Source organism: Heptranchias perlo, chromosome 37, assembly GCF_035084215.1.
Source record: "Heptranchias perlo isolate sHepPer1 chromosome 37, sHepPer1.hap1, whole genome shotgun sequence".
NCBI classification, from domain to species: Eukaryota; Metazoa; Chordata; class Chondrichthyes; order Hexanchiformes; family Hexanchidae; genus Heptranchias; species Heptranchias perlo.
In genome coordinates this window covers 2,153,832-2,180,755 of record NC_090361.1, presented here as the reverse complement: position 1 = coordinate 2,180,755, position 26,924 = coordinate 2,153,832, and the positions used below count along the sequence as shown (strand labels likewise).

The following is a 26,924-nucleotide window of genomic DNA, read 5'->3' as shown; positions in this document are numbered from 1 at the left end:
GAGTGCATCGATGCACCGAGTGACTCATCCCCGTCTCTTCACCTCTGTGGGGACCATTTAGCCTCTGTTCAACTGCTCCTGACTTAAAAATAGCCAAGACCAAGAACTCGGCACATCGAGATTCACGAGCACAAGGACACAAGCCAGCATGCTGCTGCTCCAAGAAACTCTGCACTACACATCGAATCTTTTCCCCAATGTTCCTCACTCCCCTTCTGAAGGTGCAGCCTCATGTTGGGGGGCAGCCTCACGACCAATGTTGGTCCTTTGGTGGAAATGGTCACTTTGTATGTGTGACCGTGACATTGAATGTTGGCAGGCTATTCGACTATGGAAGCCATCGTGGCCAGCCCTGATCCTGTCCTCGGGTATTTCCACACGTGTGATTTGCCACGTGGAATCCTTTAATCATGGTTGTTCCCCCTTCCTATGCCAAGGGGTGCTGAGGTAATTGGTGAGACCCACCACCTCCCTAGCTGAGAGCAGCCAACTCGGAACAGTATTGTACCTGGTACCTTCCTGGTGTGTATGGCTGAGTAACGCACCAGGTGGTACACGAGCTATTGTGAGTGATTAAAGGGAGGTGTGTGTTTTTAATTTCAGTCGGTTACTTCTACGAAAGAAAGAAAGAATGAAAAAGAAAGACTTGCATTTGTATAGTGCCTTTCACGATCTCTGAACATCCCAAAGTGCTCTACAGCCAATGAAGTACTTTTTGACGTGTAGCCACTGCGGTAATGTAGGAAACTTGTGCTCAGCAAGATCCCACAAACAGCAATGTGATAATATCAGATAATCTGCTTTAATGATGATGAAATATGTTGATGGCTGACTGTGGCTACAGAGGGTCATGTGTTACTCAGGGTGGTCTGCTTATGCTCCTGTCTCTTGCTCCAGGTATGCCGTTGACTGTCTCAAGGAAGGAAAATTCAATTTTGCTTCTGATGTTTGGTCATTTGGAGTCACGTTATACGAGCTTCTCACATTCTGCGACACCCGCCAGAGCCCTCCAGCGGTGAGTCTACCCCACACTCTGCAAACTCAAACACTTGCAGATCATCTTTGCTTTTGAGAAAACCTACCTGAGTTTTTTTTTCTCTCTGTCCCTTGCCTGGTCTCCCTGTCCCCTACACAAGTGCCCTGGGTTTGGGGATTGGGTGAAGTTTTGTGCTGTGGGTCCATTGTTCACTTGGATTGGCACCTGCCCAAATGCACATAGAATGTAGGAGACAGGAAATTTTCATCCCGTCAATCTTGGGCTGGGTTTGGATCCAGCTCCCAGGGGGGAAAGGCCAGTGTTGAATCCTCTGCACCTCGTAACTAGCCTCTTCTCCTGATGCTGTGATGGGTCCAGAACGATTCTCTGCAGCGAGGCCTCTATGGCCCCAGTTGACCTTTCCCCACAGCAACTGTGGCAGAGATTGGCAAGGAGGCAAGAGACGGACTCCAGGTCTGAAGGTGCATCCTACAACGTGCCGCTGCCCCTCCGTTCCCCCGCGCACTCTGCCTCACCGTCTCCCTTCCGCGTGTCCTGTGAGTGTGGCTGGCACATTTGCTGTGGCTATTTCCTGTTCAGGTTTCACTGTTTCAAAAGGGTCATGCACAGGTAATGAGTGTATTGAGAGGATGACCCCCCCTCACTGGGACTTATTCAGATATTTTTAAACATTCTTCAGAAATTTATTGAGATGATTGGCGTGACGCACGGACAGATGACAGTGGTGCGACTAATTGACCTGCTGGAAAGGGGTCAGCGATTGCCTTGCCCGAAATCCTGTCCGTTGGAGGTAAGAACAGAAACCGGGGGGTGCGGGGATTGGGGGGGTCAGCTTCAATATAATAATTGCATTTAAAATGAATTTCCAACTTAAATTACTATCGGCACAATGTTTCCACTCCTGATAAGGAGACTCTCCCAATGGCTCAGCTGGTAAATGACCAGAGCCTCCCGCTCTCTGGATTTATTTTCTTCCTGAATTTGGATCCAAAAGAACCTGGGGGGAGCAGCGATGAGCTGACGTGTGCGTTGTTCAGGTTACAGGCAGGTGCGGTACTTTAATGGTTAAATTACTGGACCGGTACCTGCCACCCCAACCCAGTTTGGCCGACACACGACTCTCCTCCACACTACCTGGTTGACTCTTAATGCGCTCTGTACTGTAAAACGGAGTAGCTTGCTTGGACAGATTAAAGAAGAGGGCAGTGGATCACCGTCTCCTTCTCCGGGCAGCTAGGAATGAATTCCCCTGGCCGCGGTGTGCCAGCAGGGTTGTGGTGTCTTTTTAGAAATGCTTTAGCTAGAAATAGCCTGCGGAGGAAGTTTGATGATGTCACTGACCTCTGGTGAGCAGAGGAAATCTCCCATCAGTGTTCACCGCCGGAAACCGCTGGGTTTTAACGAGCAGACTACTTTTCAAAGGAAGAAACAAGATACTTCTAAGTAAATAAATGCTTACAACCGGCTTCACAAAGGAGTTGACGTGCGTCATAAGCTGAAACCTCAACACCTCCTCCTCCTCCTCCTCCTCCTCCTCCTCCCCCCCCCCTCCCCCCCCCCCCCCCCCCATCGACCTTCATTCAGCAACCAGACACCATCCAGGCAACTGCAGAATGGTGCTGCTGGTCTCAGCAAAGATGGCTCAGTCATTGAGTACATTCAAAACAGAGATCGATGGATTTCTAGATATTAAAGGCATCAAGGGATATGGGGATGGTGCAGGAAAATGGCTTTGAGGTCGAAGATCAGCCATGATCTTGTTGAATGGCGGAGCAGGCTCGAGGGGCCATATGGCCGACTCCTGCTCCTATTTCTTATGTTCTTATGGCTCCCTCTGTAAACTGGCAAACCAGCTGCAGAACTGGTGGGTATGGCAGTAACCCACGGGGCATGAATTTGAATCCCACCACAGCATGGTGTGAATTGAATGCAATAAACCTGGTCATTTGTGGGCTGCCACCAGGAAAAATACACTGAAGCTGCCAGATTGTTGTAGGAACCCAACTGGTTCACTATTGTCCCTGAGGGAACCTGCCCCTCCCCAGACCCAGCCTGGCCTCCATGTGACTCCAGTTCCGTACTGTGTGGCCGACTCTTAACCTTCTCTGAGGTAGACCAGCAAACTACTCAGTTGAACAAATAATCTCTTACCAAAAAGGCAGCCCACCGTCAAAGGGCAACGAGGGATGGGCAATAAATGCAGCCTTGCCCACATCCAAACCATGAGAAAAACTGAAACCGGCCACCTGGCAGTTCTGTAGTTTATTCAGTTTAACCCTAATTTTGGACGTCATGAGGACATAATTATTGAGTTTAGACCTAAAATCAGAGTGGAACTGGACTTGACAGACCCGGAAGACCCAGGTTCAATTGACTTGTGGCACTTCGATTTGAATTTATCCAGACTGGCTTCGCAGCGTTCGATGTGAGATGAGTTTGCGAGTTTCCTCCTGGTTCCTGGTAAGCTGGGACCCAAAGTCCAAAACACAGATGAGTAACAGTTGCTGCTGTTTCAGTTTATCGCACCCCACTCCCCACACACTAACTCCACGTGAAACATCTCTACATCGGAGAACAGGTTTACATTTGTTGACGGGCATTGTTTCAAAGCTTGTTTCTGTGTATTGGATCGAAGGCCCCCTGCACATATGAGAATGAACACAGTGGTGTCTGGTTACGCACATGAAATGTGAGAGAGTTGGTATGTCAAAAGTATAAAAAAGAAAGACTTGCATTTATATAGTGGCTTTCGTGGCCTCAGGACGTCCCAAAGCGCTTTACAGCCAGCGAAGTACTTTTTGAAGTGTAGTCACTGTTGTAAGGTAGGAAACGCAGCAGCCAATTTGCACACAGCAAGATCCCACAAACAGCAGTGAGATAATGACCAGATCATCTGTTTCAATTGATATTGGTTGAGGGATAAATATTAGCCAGGACACCAAGGAGAACCCCCCTGCTCTTCTTCGAATAGTGTCATGGGATCTTTTATGTCCACCTGAGAGGGCCGACGAGGCCTCGGTTTCACGTCTCATCTGAAAGACGGCACCTCCGACAGTGCAACACTCCCCCAGTACTGTACTGGATGGTCAGCTGAGATTATGTGCTGAAGTCTCTGGAGTGGGGATCAAACCCACAACCTCTGACTCAGAGGTGAGTGTGCTGCCCACTGAGCCACAGCTGACAGGGATCCTGCTCCCGATGGTGTTCAGTGACTCCTATTGTAGAGAGTGATTGACAGGATCAGGATGGGCTCGATGCTCCCACTCACTGCCCAAGCTACCAAGTTGAGTGAAAACCCAGAAGCCAATTGAAGCCCAGTATGCCCAGCAATAGTTTGTAACATCAGGAGAGGGAGGGGGGAAAGAAAAGAGGAGATAACTGTCAATAGAGGGGTTTTCTCTGCTGATGGGTCCCACCCAAAGCATTAACCTGTCCTGGGGATTGTTTAATGATGAGTGAATCTCACTCTTTTCTCTTTCCCCAGGTTTACCGGCTGATGAACAAGTGTTGGGAATCTGACCCAACTCGACGACCAACGTTTCAGGACTTGACTCCATTCTTTCAGAATCTTTATGATCGATACAAAAAGATCGAAACTTCAAGCATTCTCCAGAAGTTATAAACACCAAGGGCTTCGCGCTAACCTCCATCTTTCTTTACACTTTCCCTTTGGTGACTTTGCAGACAGGCTGCAGAAATAATCGTCAGCAACTGAATGATTTACACCTTTTGATTTGGCCGATATTTTACAATTTAGCACAGGTCACCGAACAGGGATTTTTTGATCCATTTAGTGTTGGACACAGGGATGGTATGAAGTAAATTGCTGTGCTCTCTGTGGACTTGTACTAAGACCCAAAAAGACTCCCTGTTGAGCTGTCACTGTCGGAGCACCAGTCTGTGTGCATGTTTCTTTCTTTCTGTGTGTGTCATTCCCTTTGCGTGTTCATGTGTGTCTCTTTCTGTCTGTCTCTTTAAATCTCTGTCAATCTCTCTCTCTCTCCTTTTTTTCTGTGTACCTGGCCCTCCTCCCCTCTCCCCCTCCCTCCCTCTCTCTCTCTCCCCCTCCCTCCCTCTCTCTCCCCCTCCCTCCCTCTCTCTCTCTCTCTCTCTCTGTGCCCAGCCCCCCTCCTCTCTCTCTCTCTCTCTCTGTGCCCAGCCCCCCTCCTCTCTCTCTCTGTGCCCAGCCCCCCTCCTCTCTCTCTCTGTGCCCAGCCCCCCTCCTCTTCCCCTCTCTCTCTTTCTCTCTGTGCCCAGCCCCTTTCTTTCTCTCTCTCTCTCTCCCCCCTCTATCTGAGTGTGTGTGTCTCTTCTCCTTCTTACTTATTGACTAAATATACTAAAGCAACAAAGAACTTGCACTTAAATAGCGCCTTTCATGTCCTCCAGGATGTTCCAAAGCACTTCACAGCCAATGAAGTACTTTTTAAAGTGTCATCAATGTTGTTATACAGACAAAGGTGACAATGGTTTTGCGCACAGCAAAATCCCACAAATGGCAGTGAGATAAATGAGCTGATCTGTTTTATTTGGTGTTGGATAAGGGATGAATGTTGGCCAGGACACTGGCAGTACTCCCCTGCGGTTCTTCAAACAGTGCCTGAACAGACAGACAAGGCCTTGGTTTAATGTCTCATCCGTAAGACAACAATAGCTCTGGTATCTCATCTACATCATTGATGTCCAATGCCGTTTTGGATGAATGGAAGCCTAAAGATGTGACTTGAGAAAGACATTCAGCTCACCCTCAGTCACATTCCACGTTTTTAACTCCTTCCAAACATATAGGTTTGGAGTTTGAATTTGTTCAGCAATAGTGATAATCAGATATAAAGGGATACTCATCCTACATTTTGTATTTAAACTCTGCTATAATATACTCTCAGCAGAAGTTGGCAACGGCTGTTTCAGTTGGTTTGGTGGGAATAAAATTCACCTCTTTGCCGGAACAGGCTCGAGGGGCTGAATGGCCTGTTCCTGTGCCTATGTTCCCTGTGGAGGAGGTCTTGTGGCATGTGTGAGATTCTCACCTTCCGATGAAACTTTATCAGATATAAATTTACTCTCTGGTGCAATTTGCTTCGCTACACAATGAGACTAATTACAGCATCATTATTTTCTTAATTACACTGAGAATCCAGTAATGCCGTGTCCAGTAACAGTCTGACTATTGTCATTATATCATTTTAGCATTGCCAATGTTTGGGTCTTGTTATAAAGTGCCAATGGACCTGCATGTTTTGTATATTTTTGATTTGTTAAATAGTTTGAAGCAAAAATGGAAAATGAAAGAAAGGTTTAATCACCAGGAAACTGCGGCAGGGTTTGTTGTGTTGGGAAATGACAGCCATCAGTTTACAGCAGTGCATTCGATGCACCGCCATCCTCTGCAGTGTGGCCCTCACTTTTTTCTGCCACATGCCCTAGAATGAGGCATTCACTGCCAAATACCTTTTACCCGGCAACATGTTGGAGGAGCAGAAGGGGATGACTGTGATTGTTCCCCGACCCCAGCTATGATGTTGCTGGCTCCACTGGTGAATGTGCATTATATAACTGCGGCACACTGCAGCTTAAAATAGAGCAGGTGACACATTAGCACAGCACTTTTCAAACTCCCAGTGGTAAGACACTCAGAGCTACAGTGTCTACAGGAGCCAGGCAAGTAAATAAACACGGGCATCCCTGAACAAGCAGCAGGCAAGAGAAGCCTTGTTATAGTGCCAAACCACAGCTGCCAGTGTCACCAGGGAGGCTGTACCATCAGTACAAAGTTTTGCTGTCCTCCATGTCTGCATGGTGGGAGAGGGGGTGGAATTTGCTGATCTCAAACATTCCCAACTCAACCTGCCTCCCTTCGGGCAGCGATGGGCCAGCCCCCTCTCAGCGCCTGATTTCCTTTTGCACTGTTTACAGATGTACGCGGGCCCACGACTCTTTAATTCTGTTAGCATTTGGACACTTTATATCTTATGATGCAGTGAAATTGGAGGATGGAGGAGATTGTCTTCACAAAATGTTTTCTAAACTGACAGTTACACATGTCGAATTGTGGAATTAGCTTGATGCAGCTAATGTTAAAAACTAGAGGGTACCTCGGGACCCAGTCGTTGGGGAAACTGGTTGGAAGGAGTCACTCAGCTCAGTCATGGCAGCGAGCTGAATTAACATTGTTGAAATACATTAAAAATGATCTAGAGGGATCTCCCCTGGTGTCCAGTGAGCACCTGCACTGCTTGATGTGGTGTTGAGAAGGTCCCAGATTTGATTCCCAGTCTCTGCTGAGGTAGCTGCTTTCAGTTGGCCTTAGTGCATGGGTTCACACATGGACATTGGGTGTTTGGGTGAAGAACTACAACTCCTTCAGGAGAGGAGGTGAGAATTGGGATGGGAAACGGATGCAGAAGTGTCCATCTGTATCTCTGCTGATATTTCAATGCATCACTCTGTCAGACTCACTAATTCTTGTGAGGCAGTTTCTCATTGAGGTTAGTGGTTTTCAATAGTTTATTTTTTTAACTGGCTCCTGATGGTGAGAATCCATTTGATTCTGTGTTGCTCTTTGTGATTTCTTGGTGTAGGTTTGCCGACAGTACGGTTCAGCCTTTGGATGTGATTTCAGGTATTTTAACAGCACCCGAATTGAATGAACTTGTTACGGTGACTGACTTTGTCAACCTTAGGAGTAAGTTAGTCACTTTTCAGCAGCCTGGGCCACGAGGAATAGTGAGCACATGAACCTGGATGTTTCCAAGGACCCAGGCAGCTTTTGGCTGGATGAAGTGCTGTGGGGACATCCACATAAGGAGAGGGTGCAAGTAACATTGGAGGGAGTGTTCCCCTCGTAGATGGTCACTTCAGTGTCCAGTAATAAGAAGTCAGCTCCAAATCTTGAGTGGTGATCCACCTGCTGACATTTACCTGTTTCGCCTTGTTCAAGATGTGTCTTGTGTAGTGAGCATTACCTGGAGATGTGAAACAAATGCTGTGTGACTGCACTTTGGATTGGAATGAGTAAAGCAGACACTTTAAGAACGAGTTATGTTGGCGGAGTGGGGAAGGAGCAACGGGTGGGAGAGTTCCCCACGCTCATCAACCAAGGGAATGTAAATAAATAGTTTGAACTGGACCGAATCGCTAAAGATCTATAAAAGCAAAACACACAATATCTCAAACATAACGTATGAGACTTTTTTTATTATCTTCACAGTGTCGGTTATATTGATAGTGATTGTCAGTGGTGGGGATAAGATATACCATGTTAAATTGTTTGCACAAGTTAAGAATAATTGCTAATGCCAATATACTGTTGAAACTGCGTGTCATTTTCATCTGAAGTTCAGGGTGGTGAGCACAGTTTGTGTAGCCCTATTTTGGAATACTGTGTGTGTCTGTATATAATATGTGCTTACACACATATTTGCACTTTTTAGACGGGATCAGGCAAGATTGAACCCAGTGTCTGCCCTACCTTTCTTTCTCTAGAGAAAGCACTTCTTTCAAGGCCCCCAACAATGACTTCATTATCCCGAGAATGTGATTGAAAAGATCATTATTCATTTGTTTATGCCATTCAGCATGTTAGATGGTGTCTAAAGTCCTCCATTAACCTTGCTCTTTTATCTGTTTCACTCTCCTTATCTAGGTTGTGATACCCCTTCCCCCATACCATTTATTTATTAACTTTAAGCGGCTGAATTGTATTGAAATTCATTTAATTTGATGAATTGCATTAAAGGGAGCAACGTGCTTTTGAATGAGAATATTCATATCTTACAATAAAAAGACTCGCCTGTTTAAGTCCCAATTGTGAACCCTCCAGTCCCGCCTCCCTCGAGTTTGAGTCACTGGCTGGTCGTGCCGACTGGCAGGCAGGAATCAGCAACTGTGGTCCTCGTGTTGTGGGAACAAACCCAGTTCAGACTTTGAGATCTCACGTTTGCCCTTCGCTGTTTGTTTGCCCATGAATGTTGTGCTTCAGTCAGCTTCACTCCTGCGTTGTGGTTGATAACACCCAACGAATGGGGAAAGAATCCTTGCTCGATGATGTGGGCATCTCCTCACCACACAGTTTCCTTTCCTTTAACGTGTAAAACTAATATCTGCCACTCTGAATGGACGCTGAAGATCCTCGAGCTACACCCTGTCCTTTTGGCAAGCGGTCGTGTGTGTTTCATCCATTTTTACATTTAAAAAATAACTTTAGCTGCACAACTAGGGCAGGGGTTCAGCACATCTCACCAAACATCTAATGATTCGGTGAGTGGCAGTGCTGAAGATGGACTGTAGAATGGGGTTTTTATTTACTGCAGAGAATGACACAAATTTTGTTGTATGTTAAATTATGTTACCAATGATTAAGGGAAAATGGGCCTCGGAATTAAAAATGCATTTTATTTGAACTATATGTAAATAATTCTTTTGCACTGTTCTGAACTGGGCACAAATGCAAATTCACTTTTTTCTGCAATGTTTTATTTTGTTAATTTTGCTGTAGATATTTTTAGGACATGTAATGTCCCAGCATCTCTGTGATTCTTTCCGAAAGTAATAAACTGTTCACTTCCATTGTCTGGTTTTCCTTGTTTTCTGACCTGTGCGCAATGGAGGACAGTGAAGAATAACAAAGATGTGGTTTCCCCGATGGCTCAGTTGGTAAAGGTGGAACGGAGTCATTCAGACCAGAAGTTGTCCCAAGTTTGATCTCATCTGCATGAAGTTAGCTGATCTCAGCCAATACAATTGGCCTCAGACTAAGGAGGTAAATTCAGTCAGGGCTCTCTCTTATTGGCGCCAAATCACCACTGTTGGAAAATGCATTTTTTAAAAAACATTCATCGGGATGTGTGAGTTGCTGACAAGGTCGTCATTTATTGGCTATCCCCTAGTTGCCCTTGAGAAGGTGGTGCTGGGCCTTCTCCTTGAACCCTTGCAGTCCTTGTGGTGCACTCTGACGATGCTCACTATCTCGACTCACACGTGAATTGTGGCCATTTGGGTGAGGTGCTGGAGGGCTGCCCTCGGTCCCTATCCCAGAGGATTTACTCAACAGGGAAGAAAATGCAGATGTGGGAAATAAGGATAACAGTGAGAACATTTTCACATCATTTTACTGTTCTTTAAAACTAGCCTCCTGAATTGAAATAAACATAATGGTTTTCGGACCCCGAGGCTGTATAAAGTTCAGAGTTGACATAATTCTAACCCTTTATGTACTGCCAGTATAACCACAATGAGCACGCACCATATGGTGCACAGAGTGTGCAAATACTGCTGCCACAAGTGAGGATAGAAAGAAAGAAAGACTTGCATTTTTCGTACCTTCCATATCCTCAGGTTGCCCCAAAGCGTTCGCGGCCAATGAATTACTTTTGAAATGTAGTCACTATTATTATGTAGGTGAATGTGACAGCCAAATTGTGCACAGCAAGATCCCAGAAACAGTAAATTAATGAATGACCAGATAATCTATTTTGTTGGTACTGGTCGATGGATAAATGTTGGCTGCACTGGGCGTGTCAGCCTAGATTATGTGCTCAAGTCAGAGGCGAGAGTGCTACCAACTGAGCATCACCCTGCCCCGATATCCCCCTCTGGCATTAGTTATCCTAACACAATGTGCACCTGCAGTTGCTGGCTAGGCCACTTCAGAGGACATTCAGAATCAACTACACACGTACAGTTTGTAAAGATTCTGCTGTGCTAGCTGCTGGCCGTAGTGCGTGTTAGGGAACTGAGCACTCCCAGACAGTGATTCTGCATCTGGTAAGTCCAATGGACAGAAAATCATGGACTGGGATTGTGCAATTTCCTGATTTTATGCTCCTGATGGGTGACTCAGTAGAAATGTTATTCCCTGTGTGTGTCTCACCACCCCCCACCCCGCAACAATGATTTAACTTGACATAAGGCTGTTGTATATTTTACCCTTTTATTTAATCTTTAATTGTGACATTTTCCATAAAGCCTCTGAATTGCGAGGAGTGTTGGTAAGAATTTATCAAAGATGCAGAATGCTTTATCAGATAAAAAAGGGGATCTTGAAGTAATAACTGATCCACTATTTTTACGAGCTGTCAATCAATCTTTGAGCACTCTCCTTTTGGGGCGGTGCCAAAATTGACCCACCAAATCTGAAATAATGTCCAGGTTGTTCCCCGTATCTTCCCCGCCGGATCTACAATGCAGTGAATCTCTTCGGGTGTCCACTGGTCCTGAAAGGCTTTGAGCAAACTGATGGGTGCCACCTGCTCATATTCAACTGGCTTACTATTCTGTACATCATCAAATCCCATTTATCTCAGTGTACAGTCAGTTAATGTGAGATGTAAATAAATTAAATTATAATTTTTAAAATTGAGACAACATAATGGCTTTTTTTCTGTGAGTAATCCTCTGATAGGTTTCTGTGTGCCCCCATGATATGGATTTACTGCGCTGGGATATCACATGGCAGTTGGGCGTTCAAAGTGGAGGAAGCTTGGCTGTCTGATGTGTACATTTTGTACTAACTGACAACAGTGGGTGACATGTTCATGTTTTTTTATTATGTAGCAGTAATTATCAGGAACTAGTTGCAGCAAAGACTACATAACTGACCTGAAATGTTGGTGCAAGGGAGGAGAGTTTAAAAGACTGTTATGATTGGTTCAGAATGTGAATACAGTTCATGATTTCAGGAGTTATTTACCCAGAGAGTGATGAGAATGTGGAACTTGTTACCACAAGGAGTAGTTGAGGCGAATAGCATAGATGCATTTAAGGGGAAGTTAGATAAACACATGAGGGAGAAAGGAATAGAAGGTTATACTGATGAGATTAAGCAGGGTGGAAGGAGGCCCAGGTGGAGCATGGACCAGTTGGGCCGAATGGCCTGTTTCTGTGCTGTAAATTCTATGTAATATGTCGGTCAGATCTGGTAGTGGTGGCAGGTTCCCTTCCGTGAAGGACATCAACGAACCAGTTGGGTTTTCACAACATTTCAGCAGTTTTCACGGCTGTTTTTTTGGTGCCTGCCCACAAATTAGCAGATTTTATTGAATTCAATTTCACAACTTGCTATTATGGGATTTTAACTTTGGTAGCTAGTCACTACCAGGTATTGAAAGGCATGAATTTTTGGGACTGGCAAATGGTCCGGAGAGTCTTTTCTGGCCCTGTATTTTCCTATGTTTCTAAGTGTAAAATAGATTGGGACATGGATATGGTTTTTAATCATGATTCTGTCTGACTCAAAAGCAAATTAATCATGAGAGGCCAACACACCAGGTGTAATTAACGATCTGGCACACTGCTCCAAATGATTGGACGCCTCTGGCCTGGGCTTACACATTGGAATGGGCACTTGGTGAGGTTCAGAACGCATAAGATCGTTGGGAATGATCTCTCCAGGTGCATGCTTGTGTCCAGAGCTTTGCTATGCGCTCGGGGTTGTTGAATATGAGTAGGTGGCATCCGTCAGTTTGCTCAAAGCCTTTCAGGATTAGAGGGCACCGGAAGAAATTCGCTGCATCGTAGATCTGACCGGGCAGATACGGGGAATAACCCGGACATTATTTCAGTTTAGGTGGGTCAATTTTGGTACCGTCTCAAAAGGAGAGTGCTCAAAGATTGATTGATGGCATCTAATGTAAACTACAGCCTCGTCCACTGGCTCATCTCAATCAGCCACTTGGGCTAGAGGCAACAGAAAGTGTCCAATACTGCAGTAGGAATTAACAGAAGAGAAGACAAAAGGATCTCGGGAATGTCCTCCTTTGCTCTGGGGGATTTGTATCAAATCTACAGCACAGAACCAGGCTATTTGGCTCAACTGGTCTATGCCGGTGTTTATACTCCACAGGAGACCACTCCCACTCGAAGTATCTCTTCCCACCCTGCCCCATATCCCTCCATGGACTTTCAAAAGGTGTTTGATAAAGTACGACATAATAGACTTGTGAGCAAAATTGAAGCCCATGGGATTAAAGGGGCAGTGGCTTCGTGGATACAAAATTGGCTAAGGGACAGAAAGCAGAGAGTAGTGGTGAATGGTGGTTTTTCAGGCTGGAGGGAAGTATACAGTGGTGGTCCTCAGGGGTCGGTATTGGAACCACTGCTCTTTTTTATATATATAAATGACCAGGACTTGGGTGAAATGGGCAGACACATGGCAGATGAAATTTAACACAGACAAGTGTGAAGCGATTCATTTTGGTCGGAAGAATGAGAAGAGGCAATGTAAACTAAATGGTACGATTTTAAAGGGGGTGCAGGAACAGAAAGACCTGAGGGTGTATGTATACAAATCTTTGAAGGGGGCTGGACAAATTGAGATGGCTGTTAAAAAGGCATACTGGATCCCTTTTCTTTAAGATGCATACAGTACAAAAGCAAGGAAGTTATGCTAAACCTTTATGAAATACTGATTAGGCCTAATCAGGAGTATTGTGTTCAATTCTTAAGGAAGAATGTCAAGGCCTTAGAGAGGGTGCAGAATGGTGCCAGGGATGAGGGTGTTCAAAATCATGAACGGTTTTGACAGAGTATAAAAGGAGAAACTGTTTCCAGTGGCAGAAGTGTCGGTAAACAGAGGACACAGATTTCAGATGATTGGCAAAAGAACCAGTGGCCACACGAGGAGTTGTGAGGATCAGGCATGCACTGCCTGAAAGGGCGGCGGAAGCAGATTCAACAGCAACTTTCAAAAGAGAACTGGATAAATACATGAAGCAAAACATTTGCGGGGCAGTGGGAAAAGAGCGGGGCAGCGGGACTAATTGGATAGCTCTTCCAAAGAGCCAGCACAGACTCGATGGACCGAATGGCCTCCTTCTGCTCTGCATCATTCGATGATTCTGTTCCTTTCTTTGCATCGAGCCTCCTCCTCAGTGTTATCTGCTCCAACCCCTCCCTGTGTCAGTCCCACTCACTCGGTGAAGGAATTTCCTCCCAAATTGTTTATTTCACCAAATAATAAACAACCCTCAACCAACAGATCTCGCGAGACCTGACAAGAGCGGAAGGATCGTTCGGCGGATGAACCAATCAGAGTCCGTATTACTCGGCAGTGCGGTCACTGCCCGCTCACGTGCCGATTTAATTTGTCGAGCCAATGACAAGCGGTGATCCTGTTGCTAATTCAAGATGGCTGCGACCGTGTTCGTTACTTCGCCGGCGAGCGACTTCAGGGAAAACGGTGAAAATGAGGAAAGTAACCGGGGGGAGGAGGAAGAAGAGGGCGAGGGAGAGGGATTCCCGGACGACGAGCAGTGGCCGGGCGAGGGGCCGGAGACCGACGGAGGACAAGCAGGCGGCTTCGAGCGTGAGGAGGCCGCGTCGCATCGGCGGACCCCGGAGGAGACGCTGGCCGCGCTGGAGGCCGAGGAGAAGGAGCAGCGGCTCGAGCGGACCTGCCGGGAGTTCCGAAACCGGCGGAAAATCATCATCAGGAACCTGCCGTCGGACATCATCACCCAGGTAACGGGCAGTGAGGGAGAATCGGGCCGAGGCCTTGTGGCGGGCGGGCGGGCGGGCGGCGCTGGCCGAGGCCCAGATGGAACGCCGCTGTCAATCAAAGCCCGCCGAGCGCTCGCGCTGCCGACGTCAGCAAAGGCTGCAAATGGGCCCGGCTCTTTGTTTCTCTGTCGAGTTGGAGCGTTTTTGATCCCGGGGCTCCAGTGACTTTATATTTCTCCAGATTGATTTGTTGATTCCTTTTGCTTTGAGCTGAATATTTTTTTTTTTTGGTTTCACAATTTTTCATTTTCTACCCTTTCCTGTCCCAAAAAAGGGAGATATTTAGTTGGGGAGGAGGTGTGGGGGGGGGGGGGGGGGGGAGAGAGAGCTAGAAATCAGGATTAAAATCTGCAACTGCACAACAAGTTAATCGGTTTGTGGAAAAGGGGGTTTAGGAACTTCTATCAGAATTTATTCAGTATATTTTCCAAGAAAATAGGACGTGGTTAGTTTGTTAGATCCCATAATCTTATTAAAAATCACACTCAAAAATCTGCTAAATGGAATAAACTCACCGGATTTCCCCGAATATCTTGAGTTTTAATGATTTAATTGGGACACTATGCGAGTCATCTTAAAAATTGGAATTTATTATAGAAGTGTACTGCCCTTGAGAGGAGTTTGTAAATCTTTTTTGATGTAATTGTATAATTAACATCAAGTTACTGAGTTTTCATTCTGGTAGTTATCCATCCTCTGCAAAATGCTGCATCTCATGTTAGTGCTCCATATGTACTTACAATTTTTTTCAGTGTGTCTAAATACTTGGGTGAAGAAACAAATAAGAACTCTTGGAAGACCGATGTTTATATGTTTTTAGGTGTATTTTGGGATCTGTTTGAGCAGCACAAAATAAACATTAACACAGTTTGCATTTCTAGCCCATTTGTTATCTTAGTGATTCGCAACAGATGTACACAACCCTCACTAATGGATGGTAACTGTTGAATTTTTTGTGCTCCTTGAAAGCGTGGGAAGTCGGTGCCTCTTTCACCTAGTGTTAGCATCAAGCTCAGCCAGGTAAAAGTACATTTCCTTTGTTACTTCAACCAGGTATCTTAATTGCAACCAAAATAGTATTACATCCCCCCCCCCCACTGTACACATGGACACCAGTGTGATTCCACTCCAATCTTGGCCACTAGAGATCTTTGCTGCCACTGAGTGAGACAGACAGTATAGAATTACTGACACTTGTACTCTGCACCTCAGCTAAACTGACTTTCCAGTTGGAGCTTTTCAGTGTTTGTGCCGACAGATCAGGATGGATTTGAACCTAAATCCCAGAAAGGGTAAAAGCTTCATGCCTGACCTCACCAACCAGTGCCCATTACCAGTTCTCGTATTCTTAAAAAGACAATTCCTTGTTTTTGATAAAATGATCCAATTTTGCAAACTTGTAATCAGGTGATCTCTGGGTTAAATGGTTGTGAGGTTGCAAAAAGCAGAGAGTCTGGTGCATTTAAAGTGGGATTTAGGCTTGCTTAAATAAATTAAAAACTATTGCTTCCTTATTTGTCACCGTTAAGACTTCTTAGGATGTTCAGTCCTGAAAGTGCTATTCTGTCACGTTCATTGTCAGGCAGTCTGGAAACAGGTGATGCGAGCTAAGGGAACAGTGTAGCTACAGGGCTTAATGAAATTGTGAAATTCAACCACAGGTTGGAAGATTCTACATAGTGTAGAGTAAACAGAGAATATCTGGAAGTGCATTGTCTGGGAGGATGGAATGTAATGCGGTGTGGCGACAAGGGATGGGAGCAGATTCATAAAAGGAAACTTATTAGTAATTGTTAGCAATCCAGTAAGCTTTTATGGAGCATGACAAAGACTTCATATTATGGTATATTCTTGGTGGAGAAACGTGCATTTCACTGAACTCATGAGCTAAGAGCAGGAGTATTTTCTAATTAAATTTTCTGTTGAAGCAGACTTACTTTACATGAACAGTATCACTCTTTATAAATTCTTACTGCAATTGAATCTGTTTTCTCTCCCCTGCACCTTTTTTAAAACTCCAAAATTTTGTTCAAAATCCTGTATTCCAGCCTCTCATTTTGTTACTTTTACCCCATGTTGTGATGGATGATGTGATAATATAAAGTACTTGGTTGAGACTCAACCATTGACATCAGAGAAAGGTAATTAGTAATAAATTTGAAGGTTCTGTTGGGATTTTAGACTCTTAAATTTTCTCCTTAATTTAAAGCACATAGCTCCTTTTTAATTTGAGAGTTCTGTGCTTCAAAAAGCCTTGGACCAGGTTTAAATGAAGTTGTTGCTGTTAATTGTACCTGGGTAATTTCTAGGAGCAGGGTCTAGTTTCTCAGCAGCTTGTTGTGGCACTGCTGCACAGATGATGGGCTGGTCTGGCTGTTTGGGGACATGATTCCAAAATGCAATTCAGTATCTTCATTTGCACCAAAGCATAGCCATAAACATGCAAGCGGGAAACATGTGACTATCAAGACAAAAGAATTCTAAACCGACCCCATTTGTTTGAATTTTGTTTCTCCAAAATGATGAACCTGGCCATATTCAGGAGAGGCCAGGCCAATAAAACCTGGATTTTGTTTATATAGAAAAAAAAGTTCTGGCAGAAATAACTGAAGTTTTACTGTCTCTTTATAACACAGGTTGACTTTTTTTTATTTATTCATGGGATGTGGGCGTCGCTGGCGAGGCCGGCATTTATTGCCCATCCCTAATTGCCCTTGAGAAGGTGGTGGTGAGCCGCCTTCTTGAATCGATGCAGCCCGTGCGGTGAAGGTTCTCTCACAGTGCTGTTAGGAAGGGAGTTCCAGGATTTTGACCCAGCGACGATGAAGGAATGACGATATATTTCCAAGTCGGGATGGTGTGTGACTTGGAGGGGAACGTGCAGGTGGTGTTGTTCCCATGTACCTGCTGCTCTTGTCCTTCTAGGTGGTACAGGTCGCGGGTTTAGGAGGTGCTGTCGAAGAAGCCTTGGCGAGTTGCTGCAGTGCATCCTGTGGATGGTACACACTGCAGCCACTGTGCGACGGTGGTGAAGGGAGTGAATGTTTAGGGTGGTGGATGGGGTGCCAATCAAGAGGGCTGCTTTGTCCTGGATGGTGTCAAGCTTCTTGTGTTGTTGGAGCTAAAGGCTTTGGGGAGTCAGGAGGTGAGTCACTTGCCGCAGAATACCCAGCCTCTGACCTGATCTTGTAGCCACAGTATTAATATGGCTGGTCCAGTTTAGTTTCTGGTCCATGGTGACCCCCAGGATGTTGATGGTGGGGGATTCGGCGATGGTAATGCCGATGAATGTCAATTGTAAACAATTTTACAACACCAAGTTATAGTCCAGCAATTTTATTTTAAATTCACAAGCTTTCGGAGGCTTCCTCCTTCCTCAGGTAAATGTTCAGGAGCTCCTCGAAGCCTACGCATTTATACATATAGAACAATACATGGTGTTTACAGAATGCCCCTGCAACTGCCCGTTGCCAAGGCAATCACCGTGTTCAGACAGAGAGGTGTCACCTGCAGACCCCCCGAATACACATTCAACAAAAAAACAAACAGGAAAAAAAACAGAGAGAGGCAGAAACATCCGGAAGGCAGAGAAAGCCAGCAAATGACCCATTATATTAAAAACAGATAACATTTGTTCGCTGGTGGGGTAACGTGTAGCGTGACATGAACCCAAGATCCCGGTTGAGGCCGTCCTCATGGGTGCGGAACTTGGCTATCAATTTCTGCTCGACGATTTTGCGTTGTCGTGTGTCTCGAAGGCCGCCTTGGAGTACGCTTACCCGAAGGTCGGTGGATGAATGTCCATGACTGCTGAAGTGTTCCCCGACTGGGAGAGAACCCTCCTGTTTGGCGATTGTTGCGCGGTGTCCGTTCATCCGTTGTCGCAGCGTCTGCATGGTCTCGCCAATGTACCATGCTCTGGGGCATCCTTTCCTGCAACGTATGAGGTAGACAACGTTGGCCGAGTCACAGGAGTATGAACCATGCACCTGGTGGGTGGTGTCCTCTCGTGTGATGGTGGTATCTGTGTCGATGATCTGGCATGTCTTGCAGAGGTTACCGTGGCAGGGTTGTGTGGTGTCGTGGACGCTGTTCTCTTGAAAGCTAGGTAATTTGCTGCGAACGATGGTCTGTTTGAGGTTGGGTGGCTGTTTAAAGGCGAGCAGTGGAGGTGTGGGGATGGCCATAGCGAGGTGTTTGTCCTCATTGATGACATGTTGAAGGCTGCGGAGAACATGGCGTAGTTTCTCCGCTCCGGGGAAGTACTGGACGACAAAGGGTACTCTGTTGGTTGCGTCCCGTGTTAGTCTCCTGAGGAGGTCTATGCGATTTTTTGCTGTGGCCCGTCGGAACTGTCGATCGATGAGTCGAGCGTCATATCCCGTTCTTACTAGGGCGTCTTTCAGCGTCTGTAGGTGTCCATCGCGTTCCTCCTCGTCTGAGCAGACCCTGTGTATTCGCAGGGCCTGTCCATAGGGGATGGCCTCTTTGACGTGGTTAGGGTGGAAGCTGGAAAAGTGAAGCATCGTGAGGTTGTCCGTGGGCTTGCGGTAGAGTGAGGTGCTGAGGTGCCCGTCTTTGATGGAGATTCGTGTGTCCAAGAAAGAAACTGATTCTGAGGAGTAGTCCATGGTGAGCTTGATGGTGGGATGGAACTTGTTGATGTTATCGTGTAGTCTCTTCAGTGATTCCTTGCCGTGGGTCCATAGAAAGAAAATGTCGTCGATGTATCTGGTGTATAGCGTTGGTTGGAGGTCCTGTGCAGTGAAGAAGTCCAGCTCGAACTTGTGCATGAAAATGTTGGCGTATTGGGGTGCGAATTTGGTCCCCATGGCTGTTCCGTGTGTTTGGGTAAAGAACTGGTTATCGAAGGTGAAGACATTGTGATCCAGGATGAAGCGGATGAGTTGTAGGATGGCTTCCGGAGATTGGCTGTTGTTGGTGTTGAGTATTGATGCTGTCGCAGCTTGTGAATTTAAAATAAAATTGCTGGACTATAACTTGGTGTTGTAAAATTGTTTACAGTTGTCAACCCCAGTCCATCACCGGCATCTCCACATGATGAATGTCAAGGGGAGGTGGTTAGACTCTCTCTCTTGTTGGAGATGGTCATTGTCTGGCGCGAATGTTACTTGCCACTTATGAGCCCAATCCTGGATGTTGTCCAGGTCTTCCTGTGTGCGGGCTTGGACTGCTTCATTATTTGAGGGGTTGCGAATGGAACTGAACACTGTGCAGTCATCAGCGAACATCCCCATTTCTGACCTTATGATGGAGGGAAGGTCATTGATGAACAGCTGAAGATGGTTGGGCCTAGGACACTGCCCTGAGGAACTTCTGCAGCAATGTCCTAGGGCTGAGATGATTGGCCTCCAACAACCACTACTGTCTTCTTTTGTGCTAGGCATGTGAGATCTTGCCTGTTCTTTCTTTCTCCTCTTGCCTGCTGGTTTGCTCAGTTTTGTAGAGGTTTGTGATTTCCAGTACTCGGAGGGTGTAGACCCAATAGGTTCACCCATCTTGATGGGCCTGCAGTCAATTTCCAGCATCTTCTGTGGTTTGTAAAATTTTGAGACTTTTTAATTGAATATTCTGTTGAACCTTATGTTATACAAGATCCCAGTTATGAGATAAGTGACCAGATAATCTATTTCACTGATGTTGGTTGAGGGATAAATATTGGGCAGGACCTAGGGAGAACTTCCCTTCTCCTTCGAAATAGTGCCATGGGGTCTTTTATGACCATCTTAGGCAGGGCCTTGGTTTAACATCTTATCTGAAAGATGGTACCTATGACAGTGCAGCACTCCTTTACTTGTGTCAGCCTAGATGATGTGCTGAAGTCTCTGGAGTGGGGGCTTGACCTTCTGACTCTCTTCGACTTCCTCACTGTCTGCCACCTCCCCTTTAAAGGACCTTGGCATGTTTCACTGTGAAAGGCACTATATTAATGTAAGTTGTATTCTACATGTTGAACAGTCTCAGTTGTGCTCACATCTGTTTCAGTAAACATTTTTCTGGTGAAACTTTATAGCCAATGTGTATCTCATTTTCATTGTCCTATTTATCTGTACCAATGTGAATTTCCTTTTCTTGTCTCTCTTTCTCTTCGCTGCCCCGCCCCCCGGTCCTTAAACAGTTTGGGAGATGTAGGGGAGATGGGTGAATGAACTGTTCTGATGGAGTCCTGAGTCAGACTCAGTAAGGAGGGTCCAAAGATCAGTCTATGCTGAGTTAGCTGATCCCAGGCGAAGCAGTCAATGAGCACAACGGTTTAGCTCTGGGTTCTGGAGGAGAAAGATCAGTCAAAGTTTGTGCTCCTGACCACTGTCCAATGCCTGCTGCTGGAAAATGAACACGTGGGAGTTGGCTGAAGACAAGATTAAGTTTGGCTGTAATATTCTCCCTGCCCACGTCCACAGACGTGCACTGTCTTTGTAAGAGCTGCTGCAACTCACTATCTGTGCCCACGTGAAGAATGAGATTTTGGGCTAAGTCCCAGAGAGCAGCCAATGCCTGTGGAACTATAATCCCAGAATGAGTCAGCAACTTGATCGGAGAGGGGGGAAAATCGGGGTGAAGACATGATTTTAAACTTTTTTTGAGTTGATGTCCACACTTTGTAACAAAGCATCTGCGCGTTGATCAAGAATGATCGTGCCGATTGTCACGGCAAATAATCAGTGTCGGATGTATTAAATTACAGAATGTTACTTAGTACCAGTGCGGAGGAATGCATCATGAAGCTGCACGGTCGAGGCAGTGTATTGTTGCCAGTGACCAAAAGCATTTTAGTCTGCAAGGACCATAATCTTGAAATTACATGTAATTTTAATCCTTTTACTGGCACGCCTTATTTTCAGACAGACTGAATAAACACTCGGTTAATCGAGATTTGTTGCTTTCAATCATTCTTTAAAAATAGCATTTTTCAATTGTGTGGCATGGTGTGAATTTAAAAAGATACTCGGGACCAGCCCCTGACTGACCATATCCGAAACAAAAATATGGAGCATGCAGAAAGCATTTTGTATTGATCCAGGTGAAGAGCTTGTAAGGAACTCGGGGCTCACACTCTCCTTTTGCCTTCATTTCAAACGAAGCAAAACCACTTGCATTTAAAAGGGTTTCAGTGATCTATCTGCCCCTTGCTTGCTGTCCAGGTGAGAGGCAGTCATTGTTCTGCTACAGGAGGCTGTTGTGTAACATTATAGTTCCTCATAGTGCTTCCTGAGTAGTTGTGAGAAGAGAATCAGGTACTTTCTCCACACTGGAAAATCTGAGGGAGTGTCAGAGTGAGTCATGTTAACAGTGAGCAGCATAGGTAACATTTTTTCTTGTCAATTTTCCTCCTCTGTCCAAAGATTTCACTTTGGGATACAGTTCCACGGGGAACCAGGTGCTCTCCAGGACCTCAGCTGGCAAGCCATTCTTTGTTCCTGAGTGTTGATTAGCTATTCGACTAAAGGGATGTCAAAATTTAGCCTGGTTCTGTCCGTGCACATATATGCTTTCAGTGGGTGTTCCAGAGAACTGCATGTAGATGTTGCAGGAGTGTACTGAGGCCAGTTATGCCATGACTACCAATGTTGTAGCTAAAACTGGCTAACTCACCACAGAACCATGAACCCAGGGCCTTCTTGGTCTGGATCAGCAACACACTGGCTGAATTCCCTGAACTATTAAGGTGCCGTTGCATAGATCTTTCAAGAATGAAAGTTGGTCGAAAAAGCCATAGAGGCCAAGGGGGTTTGGTTTTGTAAGTGGGTGCTTTGAACACGAGCGAGTAAGAGCAGTTGTGGCTGTGCCACAATTGGTGTGTTGTTTGCAGTTCTGGATGCCTCATTTTTGGAAGGATATTGGACTGATTGAAAGCTACAGCAAAGGTTTATTGGAATGATACGGGAATCAGAGGGTTATAATTATGAAGAAGGGCTTTAAGAATTGGAGCTTTTATCACTGGAACACAAGGTTAAGTGCAACCCAGTAAAGTTTTCAAAATTCTGAAAAGTTTGGAGAGGGTGAACAGTGAAAGGTTGTTTCCAACTGATTGGTACATCACTAACGGGCTTAGACCCCGAATGATCTCTAAATGAACAAAGGGTTAAATAAATATTTTCACAGGGTTATTAGAACATGAAATGCTTTACCATAAGTGGCTATTGAGGCACAGACTATTGCATCACTTAAAAGGGAATTGAATGAAGAATGTTGAAGGATGTGGGGAAGTGGCAGCTTCAATTGAAGAGCTAGCACAGGGCCAATGGGCCAAATGGCTGCCTACTGTTGTAATTTCTATGATCAAAGGAGCCCTTACATTTTTTACATGAATTGGTTTTGTACAGCATTTGCTACTTTTTAGCCTTAAGGAGCAGACTGAAGGATTTTTAAATCTCTCAAACCAGAAAGTGCAATTTTAACTTTTAATTTCACTAAAATTCCTCATCAATATTGTCTTGTATTACAGGAGGTCTATGAACTGCTGAGCGAGTATGATCTAAAATATTGTTTTGTGGACAAGTACAAAGGAACAGGTGAGTGTCCTGTGCTCTGTTGTGCCCACAGTTGCTTAGATTTCAGGGAAGCCTGAGATCTAAAACTGCTTGACTTGTATATAAGTAATAAATACATGCTGTAGTCCCCAGCTTTGTACCCTGGAGTGTTGAGGTACAGTACCCCACATGGAAGATCTCTGATCTTTATTAGTCCATAAGGTTGCGGGAGGAAGAAAAGTCAAGGATGGGGAAAGGCCATTCTGAACATTAAAGCTTATCCCTCTCCAGTAATAGCCTCCAATTGTAATTTGAATGACCCAAGTTTTTTTTCCTGCCTTTTTTTCTTGGCAGATTATTCTGAACATTTATCACTCTTGGTGTAAAGAAGCTTTTCCTGGTTTCACTAATTTCCACATGTCAGGTTCAATTTTCTTTGTGTACATTAAAGTAATAATCTGGGTTTATCTTGTCTTTTCCTTTTAATATTTTATCTATTTCAATGAGGTTTCAACTAAACCACCCTCTTTATAGACTGTACAAATCAAGCTTCTGTAGTCTTTCCCCCCCCGCCCACAGTTCATCCCCTTTGCACTCGGATCAGTCTTGTTGCCCCTTGCACCCTTTCCAAGCTGAGTACAAAGCTATGACTGTGCACTTCCCCCAAGTTGAGGGGAAATTTGTTTAGCCAATTACCTGAGGTTGCTTGTGCATATCTCCTGGTACATAACTGAAGTGGCGTTGTCCATGGTTAAGGAGGAAATGGCAAAACGTGCATTTGATGAGTCGTTGCTTTATCCTGACAGTGAGAGGCTTTGAGTTTGTGCTGTTGATTCCTCACATGGTGAGATCGTCATTCCAGCCCTCTCAGTTGTTTGTCTTGTCCTAGCTATGGCCTGTGAGATGTAACATTTATAGTCTTTTAAAGAATAACAGTTCAACTTTTGGTGGTTTGGTTTAGTCAATTTTATCTTTCTAAAACTGCATTTTGTTTTCTTCAAAAATGCAATTAAATGGTGGGGTGGGGGAGTAATTTACAAGGTATCAATATGTTGTAATTGTGTATAACTTCTGCATCTGTGAAAATGTCAGTAGATTTGGATGGTGCACCAGTAGTTTTTGCTCTGCACTGGTACTGCCTGGTATGTTGTACCAGTCTGAATTGCACTGCACTGGTGCTGTGGTTCAGTTTTAACTATTACAAATCTTGAATGTGGGAAATCATTTGAATGAGCTAACTGAACTAAAAGGAGAGGTTTGATGGCTGGGTCGGCAAATGCACCACTTGGTCTGCTGCTTAGCTGTTCAGATCGAAAAGTTCCAGGCTGATGCTAATTTCAAAACCCTCCATGGCCTTGTACCTCCCTATCTCTGCAATCCCTTCCAGCCTACAACCCTCGCCCCACCATTGGTGGACATGTTGTCAGCGATCTCGGCCCGAAGCTCTGGATTCCCTCCCTACACCTCTCCGCGCCTCTCGTTTTTAAGATGCCCCTTAAAACTTACCTCTTTGACCAAGCTTTTCGTCACCTGTCCTAATGTCTCCTTTTTTGGCTTGGTGTCAGTTTTTGTCTGATTATGCTCCTGTGAAGCACCTTGGGATGTTTTACTACATTGGCACGATATAAATGCATGTTGTTAACAGTACAGTAATGAAGGATCACTTAGATGAGGCACCCAGAGAGATGTCAGCACCTGTGGAACTGAACCTTAGCACCAGTTGGAGAAATGAACTCCCTGTAGTTCGTTCTCCTGTACTGTGGTAGCAGTGAGAGTGGTAGAGTTAGGCTTCATGCCCCTTGAGAGCAACAAAGCACAATTACTGATCACTGTCCAATGATTTCCCCCTCCCCCCTGCGCTGGAAAGTGTGGACAGGGTCAACTCATCATTTCCCCCCCACACACACACACACACACACACACACACACACACACACACACACACACACACTTGGTCAATGTGGCAAGAGCTGCTGACAGCCACAGAACTGTACTGTGGCATTGATAAGGTTGGATAAAGTCAGTTAAATTAGTCTTTCCTTTTCTTGTTTATTTCTAGCTTTTGTCACTTTATTGAACGGGGACCAAGCAAACTCTGCCATTGAGAAATTTCACCAATCAACACTACGGGACCGAGAGATTTCAGTTCAGCTGCAGCCCACTGATGCTCTGCTGTGCATTGCAAACCTGCCTCTCTCCTTCAGTCAGCAGCAGTTTGAAGAGCTGGTGCGGCCTTTTGGGAACCTGGAGCGGTGTTTCCTTGTCTACAGTGAGTTTTCTGGACACTCAAAAGGGTATGGTTTTGTGGAATACATGAAGAAGGACTCTGCTGCCCGTGCTAAATCGGAACTTCTCGGAAAACAGCTGGGTACACGAACCCTGTATGTTCACTGGACAGATGTGAATCAACTGACTCTTGACCTCATCCATTCCAAGTGCCTGTGCGTGGACAAACTCCCACATGATTATAAAGACCTGCAGGCCCTCAGTCAGGCCTTCAGTTGTGTCCATCAGCCAACCTACTGTCAGGTATGAGAGTAATGGTTATGGGAAGTGGGCAATGTTAAATGCAAGACTAGTCTGGGGGGGCTTTTCTTTTTAAACCAGAGAGCAATCGTCACTGTATTTGTTAGATTCACTGCACATTCTGATCTATTCAGGGTCAAGGGTTGTTGCTCTTGTTTTCTTTCTTCCTTCCCTTTAAATTATTATAGATCAGTCCCACTCACCACACATTACCTGGGAATGTGACTGAGGAACATCTGAGTGTTGGGGGGGAAAATGCTGCTATTTGACCAGCTCTTACAAAGTTAACTCGATGTATGTCTTCAGTTTCCTTCTATTCTACCTCTCAAAAGCCACCGCCCCCCCCCCCTTCCACCTTTAGGCCTTGCTGACCACTCCAGATGCTCAGCACTTGTTTGGTAATTGATGAGTGATTATTTTAAATATTTATGCACACATTTCAAACTTTTAATCATGTATGGAAAGAGGCACAGATGTTGCATTTTGATTCTCAAGTGATTTATCTTGTACTGATGTTTCTATTCCAGTGCTGTTTTAGAACTCTAATTTGTAACATAAAATGCAGTCTGCTCTCCACTTCCTGTCATCGAAATAGTGTATCAGGCGGTGGGAAGGTTTGGTGGGTTGGGGGATTACCCCACAATGATCCAGTAATTATAAATCAGTACAGATTTATCGTATCTGTCAGGTGGGATAGCAGAGCTGGGTATGCCATCGTTCAGCTGTAGATACAGCGAAGAAAATAAGACAAATAATAGTGAACGACTGGAACCGCTAGGGCAAGAAACTAAGTCTGTTAAACTCAGACAATACTTTACCAGGACCACTGACTCGACTAATGGATCAGTTGGTACATGTCCGTAGGGTCTTGACACACTGCTCTAACATGCAGAGTTTGTGCAGGCTTCTTATAAACCACTTCCAGCAAGTTAGTGTTCATCGAATGCCGGTTTATATTGTTTGCTGGAAGAACAATATGATTTTTTTTCACATTGTTTACTGTAGACCAGTGACACTTCCACTGGTGGTTTTGCAGCAATTATTTCAAGCCCCATCTCTTGCGCAATGGTTTTGGTTGCTGGACAGCTAGATGTCACTTTAATACTGATTTACTATAGGCCATCTTGTGATATGGGGTGGGTTGAATTTGAAGAACTAATTTCTGCTGAATTGCCTGACATCACTAAATGCTATAAAGAAACTCATTTTTAGTTGAATGTTGGTGTTTTCTGTTGTTTCACTATTGGCAAGAGACTGGCTGGGCACGAGTACGTCATGTACCTTTTCCCTTGATATAAGTGTGTAACATAAATGGGGATTGTTTGCTACAGCTGACTGTCCACATTCATATCACTGGTGTGGAATATCAGGGGGATCGTCTCTACAATAACAGTTTGTATTTATCAAAAGGA

General features: G+C 45.1%; 2 protein-coding genes across 3 annotated transcripts in view; both read left to right on the top strand.

The window, feature by feature from the left end:
• tyk2 (tyrosine kinase 2) overlaps positions 1 to 9,565 on the top strand; it is a 97,040-nt gene extending 87,475 nt beyond the window's left edge. Inside the window, exons 22-24 of the mRNA XM_067972956.1 lie at positions 898 to 1,015; positions 1,677 to 1,787; positions 4,482 to 9,565. Of these exons, the coding sequence (XP_067829057.1) occupies positions 898 to 1,015; positions 1,677 to 1,787; positions 4,482 to 4,619 (367 nt within the window). The 3' untranslated portion in view covers positions 4,620 to 9,565. The remainder of the gene's footprint in view (positions 1 to 897; positions 1,016 to 1,676; positions 1,788 to 4,481) is intronic.
• A 4,518-nt stretch (positions 9,566 to 14,083) lies between these two features.
• The window catches only part of raver1 (ribonucleoprotein, PTB-binding 1), a 38,974-nt gene continuing 26,133 nt past the window's right edge, over positions 14,084 to 26,924 (top strand). The window contains exons 1-3 of one of the 2 annotated variants that reach the window (XM_067972954.1): positions 14,084 to 14,455; positions 22,962 to 23,028; positions 25,046 to 25,515. In XM_067972954.1, coding sequence (XP_067829055.1) covers positions 14,123 to 14,455; positions 22,962 to 23,028; positions 25,046 to 25,515 — 870 coding nt within the window. In that variant the 5' untranslated portion in view covers positions 14,084 to 14,122. The remainder of the gene's footprint in view (positions 14,456 to 22,961; positions 23,029 to 25,045; positions 25,516 to 26,924) is intronic. The other variant, XM_067972955.1, reaches the window with a different exon arrangement.